An 18,035-nucleotide genomic window follows, 5' to 3' on the forward strand; every position below is an offset into this window, starting at 1 on the left:
AATGGAATTCCAAGAGGGATCCCATAGTGCAAAGGGTAGGCAGACAGCAAAAATGGTTGCACCAAAATCCCTTCTACAAACCCCTTTCAGACACAAGAGGGTGAATTTCCACAGAGGTTCTCTGAATCATCTGCTGTAGCTTTGGTGGAAGAGGCACGGACACCCTGGAAAACGGAAACCCTGCCAAAGGTACTGTAGAGGAGTGGGAGAACCCCCATGGAAATTCACCCCAGCGATACTGAAGATATCTAGAAGTCACTTCCAGTGGAAAAAAAAAGTTACAAGTAACTGATATCAGTTGTATTATATTATCTTTTAATAGATCCCAGTTGAAAAGGCCACCTGATTTCTCACAAAGCCCAAAACTTGTGGGCATTAACAGGAACTGGTGTAATGGCAGAAATTATACGTAATCACGTCAACGATAAATTTATGTTACTTCCCCCTTATTAATGTACTTTAATGAAGCTCCCATCTGGTTTGGGTGGGAGCTTCCACTGCCCATCATAAATTAGAATGGGATGCACAGTGGGCAGACATCAAGCAGAACTGATATCTGCCCAATTTACCGCTCAGATACTTCCTTTCTTTGCCTGTTGTGGGGACATAACAGACCATGCAACTCACTTGCACTGACTGCAGACAGTTGCACTCTAGTTTTCTGTAAAACTCAGACCACCAGTGTGCACGTGCCAACATCTATATATTGTGTCCTACATAAGCGCGTGTGTAGTGCTAAGCCAAGACCGATTTTTATCCAATCCAACAAGCAGGAATGGGGAGTTAATGTGATTAAAATAGCAGCACAGTACTTGATACCCCTGACGTTAGCTTTCTGCTATTTTGGTGGGGGCCTTTAAATGGGTAGCTCAAGCACCTCCCCCCCCGTAAATAGGCGGGAGCATCATTAGCGCATTCAAATTAGAAGCTTGTTACATCAATAGGACCCTGAAGGAATTTTGAGATACCAAAAGGCGGAGTATGCTCCGCACATACTCTGTGCTTTGGTACTTGTCACTGAGTGGTCTAATCAGTGGTCCTTAAAGGGACCACTGCAGGCCACTTTGACAAACCATTTTTGAAACTTTTTCTATGAATTTTGTGCTCCTCCTGGCCCCACAAAAACTGACCCCACTGATGCCCAACCCTCCATGGCTATTTGCCAGGACCAGCTCCCCTCATAACTTCCCTAGGCGGGCAGGGCTCTGCAGTGGAGCCACCGGTTTTTGTGCCCCCTTGATCAGCAACCTGCTCCAAATGCGCAAGCATCTTGCCAATGGAATGCTAATGAGGCCTGAAAGAGATCACGAAAATCTACCCCCTTGTTTTGGAGGAAACTGGAGTTTATCTAGTTTCACAAATGTTGAATATAAGAACATAAGAAATAGGAGCAGGAGTAGGCCATTCAGCCCTTGAGCCTGCTCTGCCATTCAATAAGATCATGGCTGATCTTCTATCTCAACTCCACCTTCCCACACTATCCCCATATCCCTTGGTTCTCTTAGTATCCAAAAATCTATCGATCTCTGTTTTGAATATACTCAATGACTGAGCATCCACAGCCTTCTGGGGTAGAGAATTCCAAAGATTCACAACCCTCTGAGTGAAGAAATTTCTCATCTCAGTCCTATATGGCCGACCCCTTATTCTGAGATTGTGACCCCGAGTTCTAGATTCCTCAGCCAGGGGAAACATCCTCCCAACATCTACCCTGTCAAGCCATTTAAGAATTTTATACGTTTCAATGAGATCACCTTTCATTCTTCTAAATTCTAGGGAATATAGGTCTAGTTTACTCAATCTCTCCTCATAGGACAATGCCCCCATCCCAGGATTCAGTCTAGTTGCACTCCCTTTAAGACAAGTATATCCTTTCTTAGGTAAGGAGACCAAAACTGTACACAGTACTCCAGGTGTGGTCTCACCAAGGCCCTACATAATTATACTCCAATCCTTTTGTAATAAAGGCTAACATACCATTTGCTTTCCTAATTGCTTGCTGTACTGGCATGAATCCATTCCCATGAGGAACTGGGGTGGTCCAGACTTACTTTCCTAAACAGATTGGGCAATTTCAATGCATGTCATGTAGGCAAAATGAACTTGCCTATTCAGACTCGGCTGGCATAAATGGTGACAACAAGGATACTCGCTTAGTAAGCCAGAACAGTTTATTAAACACACACAACATGCATTAGTCATAATTTCAAGAACTATTTTTAGTTTTGGGAAAACTGTTGGCTCCAGCTCTTATATTGGAACTGGCACAGTCAGTGCTTCTCCAAGCTATCTGTTTGGGTAGTGGGTCTCAGGGGAGCAGATTCATTGAATCAGAGTGCAGTTCAGAAATTCAGATACTCTCTATTATTTCTGCAACAAATCTACAGCACTACAGGCAGAAATTCAGTACAAAACCCCATGGATAACACAAGCATAAGTATGAAGTAGTCTTAGATCTTCCATTTGAGTCAGGTTGTAGCTTTATTGGCTTACATTTGTCTCTTCCAATGCACATTTCCTGGTTTTACACAAAATATTCTCTACTCTACTTTAAACATTCCTTTTACTGTTTTAAAAACTTAGATCAAGTTCCCCTCTCCCACTCAAAAAACTTTTTTCCGATTGGAAACAATTGGATAAAACAATCAAATGGCTGAAACTGTGATTATGCCATTCTCCACCACCTCTCTCGACCCCTCCACTGCCTCTGTGCTGTCAGATTCTTTGTCTGACATCCGGTCTTGGATAAGCCGTAATTTCTTCCAGTTAAACAATGGGCAGATCAAAGTCAATTTCTTTGGTTACCAGCACTGACTCCATTCCCCTCCATATCCCCTATCTTAGGCAAAACCAGAATGTTTACAATGTCCTGTTCAACTCCAAACTGATTTTCCATCCCCAAATCTTCTCCATCACAAAGACTGTCTATTTTTACATCTCTATCATCACCTGCCTTTGCTGCCAACCTCAGCCCATTTACTACTGAAAACTTCATCCATACCATTGTCACTTCCAGACTTTATTTCTCTAATGTTCTCCTGGCCAGCCTTCCACCTCTGTAAGCTTCAGCTGATCTTGTCCTTATCCGATCCCATGCCAAGTCCCAATCTCTCATCACCCCTGTCCTTATTAACTTACATTGGCTCAAGATCTCAACATTCTTATGTTGCATTTAAATCCCTCCATATCCGCACACCTCCGTCTCTGTAATCTGCTCTAGCTCTACAGCCCTTCCTCTGAGCTATTTTTCTGATTTCAGCTTCCTGTGCATCTCCCCCCCCGCCCCCCCCCCACCCCACCCCCATCACTGGCAGCTATGTTTTTAGCTGCTCAGACGCCATACACTGGAGTTACATCTCTAACCTCTCTGTCTCTCTCTCCTCCCTTAAGACCCTCCTTGAACCTACCTCTTTGATCAGACTTTGGTCACCTTTCCTAATCTTTTTTGTGCCTCGGCATCTATGTTTTCTTCACAACTCTGTGAAGTACCTTGGGATGATTTATATGTTAAACGTTCTATAAATAAATAGTTGTTGTTGAATAGCAATAACAGGACTCATCTCCACTGTACTGGAGAATTAAGTCCAAATGACAACTCAATCTGACATCATGTCCTTTTATCATTATATCCCTAGTGTAACAAAAGTAGGCATCCAGTTTTAATAAAGTAACCAATGGTGTAAAAGTTTGCCATGAAGGACTAGGGTTAACATCTAACAAAAATCCTTTATTGGGGCATAACTGTATAAATCAAAGAGAGAAGCTTCAAATTATTGTTTTTAGAAATTTTATTTGTACAATAATAAAACTATATACAGATATAAACACTGTAAACTGACAGTATAATACGGTACAGAGTTTTAAACTGCACTGATCATCAGGCTCGGCAGCATCAGCAAAGACATCAACATGTAGGACCACTGGCTACACAATAACATTTTTTTTTGTAAAAATTTTTTAGGTTTATAATGTGCTCTTAAAGGTGAGAGATGTTGATTCTGGGATTGGGAATTTTTGTTTTATTATCCACTGTTGAATCCAGTGTCAGCATCCACTCCAGGTCAGAGATACAATGGGTGGAACTTCCATCAACTTCAATGTAAAGGAAAATCAGGCTGGGTGTAGAACGAATGGCCGATCTGATACTGCCCGTTTTATGCCCCCGCTGAAGTTGGAAGTTAGTTATTGAATAGAATTTCTGCTACATTGTTCCAACAATGCATTTACTGCACCTGTGTATCTTTTTCATCTCTCCCAACATCTATCCTCAATGGACTCTCTGAGTAACACTGTCAGTCAGTTCCGTAGGCCAGTGCCCAAAAGAAAATGAGTTGAGACTGCCCAAACTAATTTCACTTTAAAATGCAGGAGAGAGAGCAAGAGAGAGACTTTCATCGTGCCAGTCTGGGAAGGATTCAAATCCAGGCTGTGGAGGTAAGTGAGCAGAGTTCTAACTGCCCACACTGCACAGTTCCTGTAAAATAACAACTCTAAAGTAACAGCCATCTGCTATATCTCGAACTCCTATAATGGGTCACTAATACATTGCAAGGTAGGACCAGTAAGAGTGTTGGTTCGATCCATGGTCTATGCTGGGCTGGCAGTGGGAGTGCTGCAAAATTAACCAGGGTTCCTATTCTTGATAACTATCCAGTGATTGCCGCTGGCAAATGTGTGTGTGTACATGAGATGAGAAGAAGATTAGGCTCAGGTGTGATGTATCCCACAGTCAAATAGCCTGCTGATACTTGCTGTCTGGAATTGCACATGAAAAACTGCCACTTAGGCAAAATACTAGGAGGCTGCAGGCATCTGCTGAACAATACTCCAGCATAAGTCACCATCATTGAGAGAGGCAGGGAGAATATTGGAAAAATATATTACATCCCAATTAGAAAATAATGTCAAAACATTCCTTCCTTAAACTTCTGGAAATTATTTTAGCCGTCGTTAAGTGCATATGGTAAAACAGGGGCTCCAGTCACAAAGTGGCAAGTGACTAATGAACAATGAGGAACAGTCTGGGTGAGTTAAAAAATATGATAATATTTATTAATGATATTAAAAATTCTTGAAAGTCATGGATGTATAGTCACCTAAGGCTATCAAGCCTTTACAAATAAAATGAAATGGTTGTATCTGCTCATGCCAAATGGCAGGGAAATGTTTGATAAATACAAGTGACAAAAATCGTTGGATGTGCTATGTCAAAAACTTACCAACACGTACAGGCTGTGCATTATACTGTGAACTCTGGCTGTGAAAAGATCCTTAACAAATGATTTTTGTGCACTTTAATAATCAATGTTTTTGGTGAATGTTCCACAAGAAGTACCACTCAGTCAAATTATCTAATGCCGCTTACATTAAGTAGCAATATTCAAATACAACTTATCATGGGAAAATTAAAAAGGCAAATTACCTCAAACAAACAACACAGGGGAAACAATTTACAAGCAACAAAGAGGTGTCAGGGCACTTTTTGACAGCCTTATTATTTTAATTTCCCCAGTTGTGTCACAATATTCATGTGAAATACACGCAACAAATCTCAGTGACTCAGTGACTGTCTTCTTACAACAATTAAAGCTGCAATATGTCATAAGTTCAGTCTGAGTTTATGGTCACATTTCATAATTTTAACTTGAAAATGGGCTGAATTTTGCCGGCACTCAGAGGGCAGGTTTGGAGGTGAGTCAACTGTTAAAATAGCAAAGATTGACAGTGGGTAGGGAACCCGCTATCAACCCGCCTCCACGTGAGTCTCCCAGGTGTTGGGTCTGTCGGCGCTGAACAGACCCGACACCAAGCGGCGGGGGAGGCAATTTACATCATTAAATGGGTTGTTAACATCCAATTAACTGTTATTTTAAGCCCACATTTCAATTTTACGTGCTCCCCTACGGGTTACCCGCTGCTCGAGGAACACGTCAGCTCAGCATGTCGTGAGTGGATTTAGCACTGAATTATCTCATAACCTGACAGCTGCCAAAGCTGTATAAAAGATCCCATGTTACAGCTGTTCACTTTCACAGCTCAGAAACTGTTGGTTACTACATTTGGAAGACATATTGAGCTTTCTGTAGCTTGCAAGTGTTTGGAGTGGACTCTCTATCCAGTGCCACTTCATTGGAACAACCTCTCTCACCATTGACAGATCGCTTCTGTCATCTTAACCGCACCTGCCATCTATTCCATCAGCATCATTGCCCTTGAAAATATCTCACCTTGGTCCTCAGGATCCCACCAAGATCAGCCCCAACACCAGCATCACCGGGCACACCAGCAGCAACAACAACAATACCAGCCTTCTCCGCAATCAGCTGCTGCTGCACAGGACACAGGGCATCAGCACCCGACCATATTGCTGTCCGGGATGCCAGAGATGGCCTCACCATGGCCAGATTTACTTCACTTGTCGCAATACACCCATGATGCCACATGATGCGACAGGTTGGCACCACCCCACACCAACATCATGAAGCATCCCTACAAGCCCAAGCCATTCCTTTCACACTCGTCACCATTGCGGGGGGCGGGGGCGGTAACCTTATGTCTCACCATTCACTACAACTCACTAAGCCACTTCCAAAGGTGCACACAAATCTGTCCAAGAACGCAAAGTGCTGAAAATAAAAGTTTCAATGTTTGATAGCACATTACCAGAAACATCACATGAACATTGGCTAAACCACCCAAGTGCCTACCCTTGTATGTTGTTAGTTGGTATGCTTGCAGTAGGATGAGGGTGAGTGTGAGGGGTGGCTAGTGAAATGGAAAAATGATAATGTAGATAGAGAGGGATGTGTGGAGGTGCAAGGTAAGTTGGTGTGAGTAAGGATGTGCAGGAGTAGGGTAGGGAAGGCAGAGTGATGGGGGTGTGATGAGTGGCACAGCAGGATGAGGATGAGGTTGAGTGTGGCTTGGCAGTAACGTTTCGTGATCTACTGAGATCATTGAAAGGTTTGCGCCACTGCAGCCTGCTCCTCCTGACGACATCCCTGCTTGTGCCCTCCTGTGCAATGTGCAACCAGGCTGTGTTGATCTCCTGGGGAGGTCTCTTTCGCCCATGGGAAGGGAAGAGAACCTCCCTGCGTGCTGTGACTCCCTCCATAAGCATATGGAGGGAGTCATGGGAGAGCCTGGGTGCAGCCGTGCACCTCTGTGCAGTGCTTGTCAGTGTTTGCAGCACCTCAATGCTGTAGAACACTGACAGCAGAACTGCCAAAATCAATTTGAACATGGCCCCTTTAATGAAACTGGCTGGTGACGCGTCATCAAATGATGTAATCAGACCTGCTTCCTTTTAATTGGCCAGGAACCTCGCAGTGCGGGCTTAACAAGCCCTATTAACGCAAAATCACTTGGAGAGTGCGGGTTGCAGTAGGCAGCGGGCTGGGACCGCGACACCAACCCCGGCTGCCCAGGAACCACCTCGGTTGGCAATATCGCGCCCAACATTTTCCAAATCAACATAAATGATGAAATCATAATGTTGCAGGAAAAAGTTTCATAAGGTATAAGTATTCATTCAGACTTCACACCTTCTCTCAAGAACTCTTTCATCATTGTATGATTTCATAAATAGTACGTCTATACCAAATGTAAAGGGAATTTCAACTGGTGCCATACTGCATGCCCTCAACTACGAACATCTTTAAACCTTCTACATACATTTTACAGATAACGTCACTGATAGCTGTCAGAGCAGAGTGTTCATCTTCTAATATTTACAAAATATTTAGATTTTTCACACAGTTCTGTTTCTTCTCAAGGAACCTCAGAGCAAGCTTTTTTCTTGTGAACAAAATATAAAAAACTGTTGTTTGCTACAGGGTGATTACAGTTTTAATGATGTCAGCTATCAAGTAGTTTTTGTAATCCACCTTTTTGATGTTTAACACAATAAAAGCCATATGCTATAAAATTACAGCAGTTCCAAGGTAACCAATTTACAGAAAACACACCATATTTTATTATATTATATATATATTATATATACATATATATATAATATATATATTATCAACTAAACAATATTACAGAAGGCAGAAATTTCTGTATTCTAATTTTAAATGAATTTTAGTTCACCATTGCATGTTGTTATCAAAAGTAAACTTATGCAAAAAATGTACAAGGTCACCTATTTTTTTTACAATGGATGAAAACAATTAAACAATTGCTTTTCAAATCACAACCTATTATATGAGAGCTCATTAACTGTGCTAAGAGTCCAGGGAAACCATAAAATCCAAAAACTTTCTTTTAATTTTTAACATTGAATCAAGTAATTAGCGAGCGTTATCCCTTCCCTTTACAAATGGTCTCACAAATCTTAAACCAGTTTGGTGGATTTTCTTCCAATTGCTCCTTTTTTCAGACTATTAATGAGAAACTTTTGTCAGAAAAACAATTCCAAATCAGTTCTGATTCTTGCGGTTAGTGGAAAATACTTTAAATGAACAGCAAATATGTATGCAGCACTAAATTATTTATTTTAATTGGTCTCTTTTAGGTTTATGTGATTTATAGTGAACCACATAGAATCTGTTACATACTGATTGTACGTGTGGAGCAGATGTTCGGAGGAAGGATTTAAATGACTGTAGGACAAAGATATCAGCAATTAATATTTGATAAAGGGCAAAAGATGAATTTTACTGTAACATGCTTTCAGTTAAATAAAAGTGCTTTTAGGCATGCACAACAAATCAAACAAATGTTGTAAGCCATTCATACCAAAGAAAATAAAAATAATTTGGCAAAAGTACTTCTGGCAACATTAATATCCTCTTAAAAAGTGGCAGTGGTGTTACATCCAATCAATGCTACATGGTAACATTATATTGAGCAAGTTGTAAACTTTCAATTCACATAACTAATAGAAACAAGGATGATCAACAATAATAATGTTCTGCCATTTTGTCATATATCATATGCCAATATTAGTACAGCATGACTGACCTCACCTTCATAGTTCTAGATTATTAGAAAGTGTAATATCCTTCTCACTGCATATGCAGTTTTATAAAATCCTATCAAATTGTCCATTAATAAAACTAATTCTGACTCGGCATTTACTGGAACTTTCACTTATTTTGGCATAGGGTCTGGTTCCTCATCAGCCTCTGCATAAACTTATAGGGCAAACATTCTCCTGTCAACCACTTCAAGAATACCTATAGATAAATTACAGCAAACAAGACTTCCATTACTGCATGGTCTGTTTGATAAATTGGCACTAAATAATGTTAGAAAAGGGAAGGAATTTGATGAAGAAAAATTACAACACTGAAAATTCCCTTTTCTAGAATTTATGACTGTGAGTGTTCACTTTAACAATTATTCTAGCACACATTTATACAAAACTACTTTCTTTGATCTTTTTCATTAAAACTACTAAGAACTTATTGTATTGGATTTGCATCAAACTCTTCCTCAGTTTGTGCCATTTGATGAAGGAAGCATTTTTTTTAATAAGAATTTGAATGGGGATGCAAAGTATGTCCTTATCACAGCTTATTGAGCAGCACAGTCACCAAGCAGATAAATAATCATGCGTATCGTGCTAAAAATGTCCTGTTCCCATGTTTGCCAAAATTGTGTTGATAGCACTTTGCAAAAAGCTGTTCATGGCAGTAATTGGTTTATTCTTCTGTCTTACTGAAAGAGAGCAGTCATATCCTTGTGCATGAATATTCTACCCAGAACCTAATAGCATGTACTTCATGTACATTTCATATGTAAATTTGTACAATGGCATTGTTCCAAAAATAAAATAAACAGAATTTGTGTCATCCTATGAATCTGCTCCTTGTGCATTTGTGTAGTCTTCAATGTTCATTTTTTAAATCCTTCTTCATTTGTGTCACACATGCCTAATGGTACAACATTGCTTTTGGCACCAAAGCAGAACGCGTCGTTCTAAGTCTTCAGAGAAAAATACTTTTCCATTCCCAACAGAACTGCGATAAATTGCCATCTATGAGAACTTCTAAAATTGATCAGATGGGTTCAAACTTACTTGCCTCTCAGGAATATACCCAACAGTATTGGATACAATTACCAACAGATTGTTTTCTCTTGTTATTTAGTAATGGTCATGCACCATGAACACCAATTTAAATATGATCTTCACTAGCAATCTCACACTTCTTTGAGCTCTTGTTTTCTTAAATTCCTTGCCTGGCTATACCCTGGTTGTTGAATGTGAATGGGGATGAGGATGCGGAAGGGTGTTGTTTTGTCCTCCAGTAAATGTGTTGAATGTGTGAAGAGGCTGCATTCCAGGTAAGGTATTTGGAATCATTGTAATGGTGTTGGGGGTCATTAAAGGTATGTCATCTGGAGATCGCCTCATTGCTAATGTATAATCCGGAGGACAGGCTGTCCGCAGAACAACCTCATGTGGATGGATGGAATCACATTCATGATCGAGATCAGTGTGCTTCATCTGTAGGGACATAATCTCTTCTTCCTGTGCATGAGTCAGGTCATTGGTGGTATTACGTTGAGGGCTGCATCTTCTATGAACATCATGCCTCCTCTTATCCTTCTTATAATACAATGCTGCAAAGGCAAGGATGTTCAAAAACAATAAGGAGGCTCCAACAGCAATAGTAACGCTTAACTCTGTTGAGTAGTCTCTTTGATCAACCAAGAAAGGTCCTGCTGAATGCTTCTGGTCATCCTGCTTGACAGTAGGAAAGACTGATGTCATAGGACGTTTGGTGGTAACAGACCACTTCTTTGATGGTCGGTGTGTAATTTCAGAAGGGACTTTAGTTGTTGTAGAAGTATACTGAGAAATGTCATTCAGACTATGTAAATGAGGAACCAACTCCAACCATAAGTTGACTTTATTAGCTCTATAATGCTCTTTAACACGTGGCTTTAGTCCAATGTGTAGATAGAGCTGATCTTTCTGAGAATATCGCGACCAGGCAACCTCTTCAAAACGGTTCGGCTTGGTGTGGATAAATTTAGTATCCTGAGGAACAGGTTGATTTGGGTCACTGTAGGGAATAAATTTGGATTTATGGATCATGAAGGAATCACGTAAAAAAAAAAGTTGTTTTTTCCCCCAGACATTCTATTGTATGTCTTACACAAAAACCATTTTGCAATGACTTGCCAATAAATATTGCTGTCTATGCTTTAAAGAAATTATTGCTGATGACATATACAGCAATGCTAATATATATTTAACTGTACAGTACAAACCCTCATCACCTTTAGAAGGTAAATTTTAAGTATGACACAAATGTCACTTTTTTTTAAAATGTAGTACTTTTCAACTTTGTTCAGTACTCAAAGCTAGAATTCCTCATTTTTTAATTTTGAAGAGGAATCAGACAGGGGGTAAATGTGAAACATTCTAAGATGGGTTTGCAGTGCATGTACATAAATGCATGGAACGTGGTAAACAATGTTCCTGGTTAGCTGCATGGCTGCGCAGGTGTCTGACGCTCTCGCGCAGGCCGCTTGCTGGTTTCTCAATGGAAAAACCGCGCATGTGCCTTAAAGGGGCTGCGCACCTCAAAAAAATTAGAGGGATCATTGGTGGTAAATAAGGTTGGTGAGCTGCAGGCACAACTCGTCACATGGGACTATGATAAATAACAGAGACCTGGCTCAAAGAAGGGGAGGATTGAGAACTGGCTACTAGTTATTCAGAAAAGATATGGAAGGAAAAAAAGGAAGGGGGTGGCAGTGTTGAGCAAAGAAACTTTTATAACACTGGAGAAGGATGATGTAGTTGAGAGGCCAAGGACAGAGTATATTTGGTTAGAATTAAGGAACAATAGAGGAGCTACAACACTACTGGGTGTATACTATGGGCCAATAATAGTGGGAAGGAGCTAGAGGAGCAAATTTGCCAGCAAATTACAGAAAGATGCAAAACTACAGAGTAGTGAAATAGGGGATTTCAATTGTCCTAATATAGACTGGGATAGTAACAGTGTAAAGGCAAAGATGTGGGGGAATTCCTAAAACGTGTACTTTCTTGATCAATGTGTTTCTAGCCCAGCAAGGAAGGAAGCAGTGCTGGATTTAGTTCTGGGGAAGTGGGGCAAGTGGAGCCTGTTTCAGTGGGAGAGCATTTTGGTTTAGAATAGTTATTGAAATGAACAAGGTACAATCAAGTGTAAAAATACTTAACTGGAGGAGGGCTAACTTCAGTGAGTTGAAAAGGGATCTGGCGCAGGTGGATTGGAATCAAAAATTGGTAACCAAAACAGTAATTGAACAATGGAAGGCCTTCAAAGAGGAAATGCTTCGGGTACAGAGTAGACAAACCTACGAGGGGGAAGGGAAGGGCATCCAAAGCTAGAGCTTCCTGGATGACTAAAGGTTAAAATGAGACAGATTAAGGAGGCTTATGACAATTGTAAAGTTCGTAATACAGTAGAGAACCAAGCTGAATATAGAAAGTAAAGAGATCTAAAAAAGGAAATGAGGGGCAAAGAGAGAGTATAGAATAGATTAGCGGCTAACATAAAAGGGAAACCAAAATTCTTTTATAAATAGTAAAAGGGTAGTCAAAGGAAGAGTGGGGCCGATTAGAGGCCAAAAAGGGCATATTCTTGTGGTGGCAAAGGTAATGGCTGAGGTAATAAATGAGTACTCTGCATCTGTATCCACTAGAGAACAGGATGCTGCCAATGTAGCAGTAAAGAAGGAGGCAGTAGCGATAATAGATAGGATAAAATTAGATAAAGAGGATCTACTTAAAAGGTTGGCAGTCCTCAAAGTAGGAAAGTCACCCAGTCCCGATGGGATGCATCCTAGGTTACTGAGGAAAGTAAGGGTGGAAATTGTGAATGCTCTGACCACAATCTTCTAATCCTCCTCGGATATGGGGGTGATGCCAGAGGACTGGACAATTGCAAATATTATACCCCTGTTCAAAAAAGTGTAGAGGGATAAATCCTGCAACTTCAGGCCAGTCAGCCTAACGTAAGTGGTGGGGAAACTTTTTGAGACAATAATCCAGGACAAAATTAATTGCCATTTGGAAAAGTATGAGCTAATAAATGAAAGTCAGCACAGATTTGTTAAAAGCAAATTTTTGATGAAGTAATGGAAAGGGTTGATGAGGATAATGCAGTTCATATGGTGTATATGGACTTTCAAAAGGCGTTTGACAATTAAAGCCCATGGGATTAAAGGGACAGTGGCAGCATGGATAAAAAATTGGCTAACGGATAGAAAGCCAAGAGTAGTGGTGAAGGGTTGTTTTTCCGACTGGAGGGAAGAATACGGTGGTGCTCCCCTTGGATCAGTGTTAGGACAACTGCTCTTTTTGATATATATTAATGACCTGGAATTGGGTATACAGGGCATAATTTGAAAGTTTGCAGAGGATATGAAACACGGAAATGTAGTAAACAATGAGGAGAATAATAAAAGGCTTCAGGAGGACACAGACAGACTGATAAAATGGGCAGACACATGGCAGATGAAATTTGACGCGGATAAGTGTGAAGTAATTCATTCTGGGAGGAAGAATGAGGAGAGGCACTAAATGGTACAATTCTAAAGGGGGTGCAGAAACAGTGGGACCTTGGTTGTATGTACACAAATCTTTGAAGGTGACAGGACAAGTTGAGAAGGCTGTTAAAAAAGCAAATGGGATCCTCAGATTTATTAATAGAGGCAGTACAAAAGCAAGGAAGTTATGCTAAATCTTTATAAGACACTGGTTAGGCCTCAGCTGGGGTATTGTGTTCAATTCTGGGCACCACAGTTTATGAAGGATGTCAAGGCCTTGGAGAGGATGCAGAAGAGATTTACTGGAATGGTACCAGGGATGAGGAACTTCAGTTATGTGGAGAGACTGGAGAATTTGTGGTTGTTCTCCTTGGAGCAGAGAAGGTTAAAAGATAGAGGTGTTCAAAATCATGAATGGTTTTCATAGAGTAAATAAGGAGAGACTGTTTCCAGTAGCAGAAGAACCAGAGAAGACATGAAGAAACAATTTTTTATACCATAAGTTGTTGTGATCTGGAATGCACTGCCTGAAAAGGTGGTGGAAGGAGATTCAATAGTAACATTGAAAAGAGAATTGGATATATACTTGAAGGGAAAAAATTATAGGGCTATGGGGAAAGAGCAGGGGACTGGGATTAATTGGATAGTTCTACCAAAGAGCTGGCACAGGCATGATGGGCCAAATGGCCTCCTTCTGTGCTGTATCATTCTGATTCTATGATTTGGAATCAATAATAATCATAACAGATAAGTAGTTCTGGTAAAAAAAAATCCCAATTTAACTTCATTCTGTTTTTGATACATTAACATAGAATATTTGCTTATTTTAATTTATTTCTGTTCCACTCGTACTGTAATCTGCCAATCACAATTTCAATATGCTGTACATCTCAATCAGAACTAGTAACTTTATTGTTCCCCATATTTTAGATTCATTCTGGAATTGCTGAGGGTGTATTCAACAGCTGTGGTAGGAACTTCAGTTTGAGAGAAAATAAAGATGGCTCTGCTGGAAAGTTTTTAAACAATATTTTGGGAAATATTTAAGAAGTATTTGTAGGGAATGCAGCTTTAACAATTTTGTTTTTACTTACTTTTAGTGAAGCAGCTAACTTTAGTAACAGCCGGTAAATTAAATCAGAAAAATTTTACTTAATCTAAATTAAATCAAAACATGACTGCATTAGTCTCTAGATTAAAAGCCAGATAATTAGACAGAGAGGTTGTAAGCAGACAATAGTCTAGATTAGAAATATTTTCAGTATAATATCAAAATTTGTGAATGAACAATCTTTTTTGTTGCATCTCAATTACCATTATAGTTCCTACCCTTTACTTACCCTGTTTTCGCAAAGTTAGTCCAGTATGTCATCACAACGGCGCTTAGCATGACATCATTTTTGGAGAAATTACAAGGGAACAGTTCAGTAGCACCAATCATTGGGACCCCAAACACATAAGGGATTTCATCTCCATGAGAAGCATCAGCCCAAGCTGGCATCATGTCACTCTGGCAGTGATGGTAAAAGGCATAGAAGAATGTGGGAGAACCAAAGCCTGAGTGAAGGTCAGCTGTAGCTACCGCTGGTGCAACCCACTGATGGTCAGTAAACAAAGCCAACAATGTTTTCCTCCGTGTTTCTGGATTATGTCGATCCGCCCAATCTGTGTACATGAATTTGATGGTCTCCCTTAGGACATCCTTGCCTTCAGGATAACCATACAAGTTATCCACAAAATTAGACACAGCAAAGTCGAAATCACTGGCTGAAACTCCATCCTCATTGTCCACTATGCTTTCAACAAATTTATATCCCTCACCTTGATTCACTCCCAGCATGATGTCATAGTTAAGGAATTCACCCTGTTCCATTAGAATCTGAGGATCATCCGGTATAACATCTCCATCAATGACTGGTCCAAAGGCAATATGGTATCTTGCAGGCTGGATGTCTTGTTCAACAAGTTCCTTGTACTGTTTAGAACGTAAGCATTCTATCAAGTCAATGGTATCTATCATGTTGCAGCCAACTTTAGTGGCCAACTGCCTTGCGAACTTTGCTGGCTGATAGCTGACTGCCCAGCTGGACAAAGCAGTACCACTTTGTGCTATTGCTCTCTGAAAGAGTCCTGTGGACAGATATCATAAAGGGTACTAAGACAGTCATCAAGGTTTATTATAACATGTAATTGTTAGAAATTAATGAGAAATAGTGGTGGCACTTGGTCATCAAAGTGGTTCAAAAGTATTATTTTACATAAATAATTCTCATTAAAACTCTTAAAAAAGGGTTCAGAATTCTATACCGTTCAAATTAACTGGACATAGCCCTAGAAAATACCTAAAAAATCTTTCCTTTTGATTATCTATATATTTTACAATGCTTTACATTTCATTTAGCAACTACTTTTTGGATTATTTGAAACATTAAATTTATATTTGATGTGAACTATCAAATCGCCAGTTGACATTAGAGCTGCCAAATTCACCACAGTTCCAATGGCAATGCTGCTTATTCCAGGAACTGGCTAGCAGAAACGCCTAGATTCTACACTATTTAAATATATGTACTAATTCAAATTATAAGAATAGAATTCAAACATCATTACCTATGATTTGTTAATCATTTTGTTTCACCAGAGAATACAGCTTCCAATATATATACAGGTATAACATTTCTGTTCTAATAGTTCTGATGAAGTGTCTGCACACAAAATATTAACCTGCCCTTTCTCTTTACAGGTACTGATGTATTTTCGGCATCTTCGATTTCTATTTCATATTTTATGTAGGATTCTTATGTATCAGTGTATTAAGAACTGGTAAGGCCTATCACTTACTACATTGAGTATCAAGCCCATAACCCAATATATAGTACTGTAGCAAACAGTTATAGGGGGTGTCCTGTAAGGTTTCTAGAGTATATTAACTATTTTGTTTAGTACCTGTTGTAAGATTATGTACAAATATTATAAATTATGAACAGTAATAAAATAATGAAAAGAGCAGGTATGACTCAATATACTCCTTCATTAAACAGCTCCAACAACTACTAAAGGAGCTAGATTTACAAAATTGGTAAATTATTTGAATAACATTTTGGGAAAATCTATTACGAAATATACTATTATATTATGATATTATACTTTGGAGCAATAAATGGTAAAAAGGAACAATATTTTGTGTTAGTCTGTGTATTGGTTATGACAGTATCTTAATAAAACCCTGGGCTAAGGCAACTGATCTTAAAGTTGGTTTGCTGTTTTTTTTTCTACAAGAGAACAGCTTCACACATTCTTCTCCCTTAAAGTTTACAGCTTGGTTTGAAAAAAATCTCCATAGGAGGACAACTGGGTAACCCAAATCTACAGGGGTACCAAAACATCAACTAAATGGATTTCCAAGAAACACATTGAAATTCTATTTAACTCAAAATGTATTTCAAGTGTAAGAACGTAATACTTGTACAGTAGGTTGATTTAAAAGTTTAAAATATGAGGGAAACCCCTTGCACTTTAAAGAGCATTACATTTCCTTCCACAAAGGGTCTGTTAAAAAATATAGAAAACCAAGAGAATCAGTTTGAGTCCTGGGAGCCACCACCAAGTTTAAACACATGGAAAAAAAGAGAACATTTCAGAAATTTCCTGCTTTTTATGTTTGATTTGCAATCTCAAAATAAGTTAATTACATTTGCTAGTTTAATTGCAAAATATTTAATTGCAAGTTCAAATATAGAATAATAAAAATAGTTTCATTTCAGAAAAATATTAATACTAAACTGCTACATACACTTTAGGAAAAAATTACAAGGCAACTTCAAATCTTTAATCAAATTATTGCACCATGTGAGAATGGTTCTATGCATCAGCATGACAGATGATAATTGAAGGAAGATGAAGCACTCAAAACTTAAAGTACACAAATTGATCAGTGTATCAATGGACTCCCCTTAAAATGCTCCAAGTTGGAGCTCAATTCATTAATCAGCTTCAAATAAATCATCAATACATAAAAATGTGATCATGTCAAATCTTGTCATTTTTGCAGCACTTTCAGCACAGCGCAGGCATAAAATATATTTAAGATCATTGAAACAGACAGCAAAGATCCTGAGACAAAAGAATCCATGTTGTTAGTATTTCAAGTTTTCTCTTAAGTATGTTTAGACAAGTCACAAGTTCTTTGTAAGCCCCAGTATGACAGGCTTATTTCTATCCTCTTTTGAGATAGTGCCTTCCATAAATCATAAAATAGGAAGAAAATATTGGTGCAATTTTGCCAGACAATCATCGGTGAAAGGCACAAATTTGCATTCGCAGTACTCTTTCAGGAGATGTTCTCCTGATTCAGTTTGTTTTTCAAAAATAAAATATAAAGAAATCACACAACAGTAATGACAGTGGACAAACAGAACATAACTGATAGGCAGGCCATAGTCATGCAAAAGGGTGAATGATGTACAGTATGTCTGGTGCAAGATGCAGAAAATAAATTTGATGGCCTAATGGACGACAAAGTTTGCCTTCTACCTAAAATC

At 39.2% G+C, this 18,035-nt stretch overlaps 1 protein-coding gene across 5 annotated transcripts in view; it reads right to left on the reverse strand.

Annotated features, from left to right (window-relative positions):
- Nucleotides 1-3,781: 3,781 nt before the first annotated feature.
- Nucleotides 3,782-18,035, reverse strand: part of nlgn1 (neuroligin 1) — a 798,160-nt gene continuing 783,906 nt past the window's right edge. For all 5 annotated transcript variants that reach the window (XM_085990298.1, XM_085990297.1, XM_085990295.1 and 2 more), the window contains 2 exons: nt 14,835-15,624; nt 3,782-11,015 (listed from right to left, as the gene is read on the reverse strand). In XM_085990298.1, the coding sequence (XP_085846424.1) occupies nt 10,190-11,015; nt 14,835-15,624 (1,616 nt within the window). In that variant the 3' untranslated portion in view covers nt 3,782-10,189. The remainder of the gene's footprint in view (nt 11,016-14,834; nt 15,625-18,035) is intronic.

This window comes from Somniosus microcephalus, chromosome 6 (genome assembly GCF_052327205.1).
Source record: "Somniosus microcephalus isolate GS21.2 chromosome 6, FLI_Smic_1.0, whole genome shotgun sequence".
Lineage (NCBI taxonomy): Eukaryota > Metazoa > Chordata > Chondrichthyes > Squaliformes > Somniosidae > Somniosus > Somniosus microcephalus.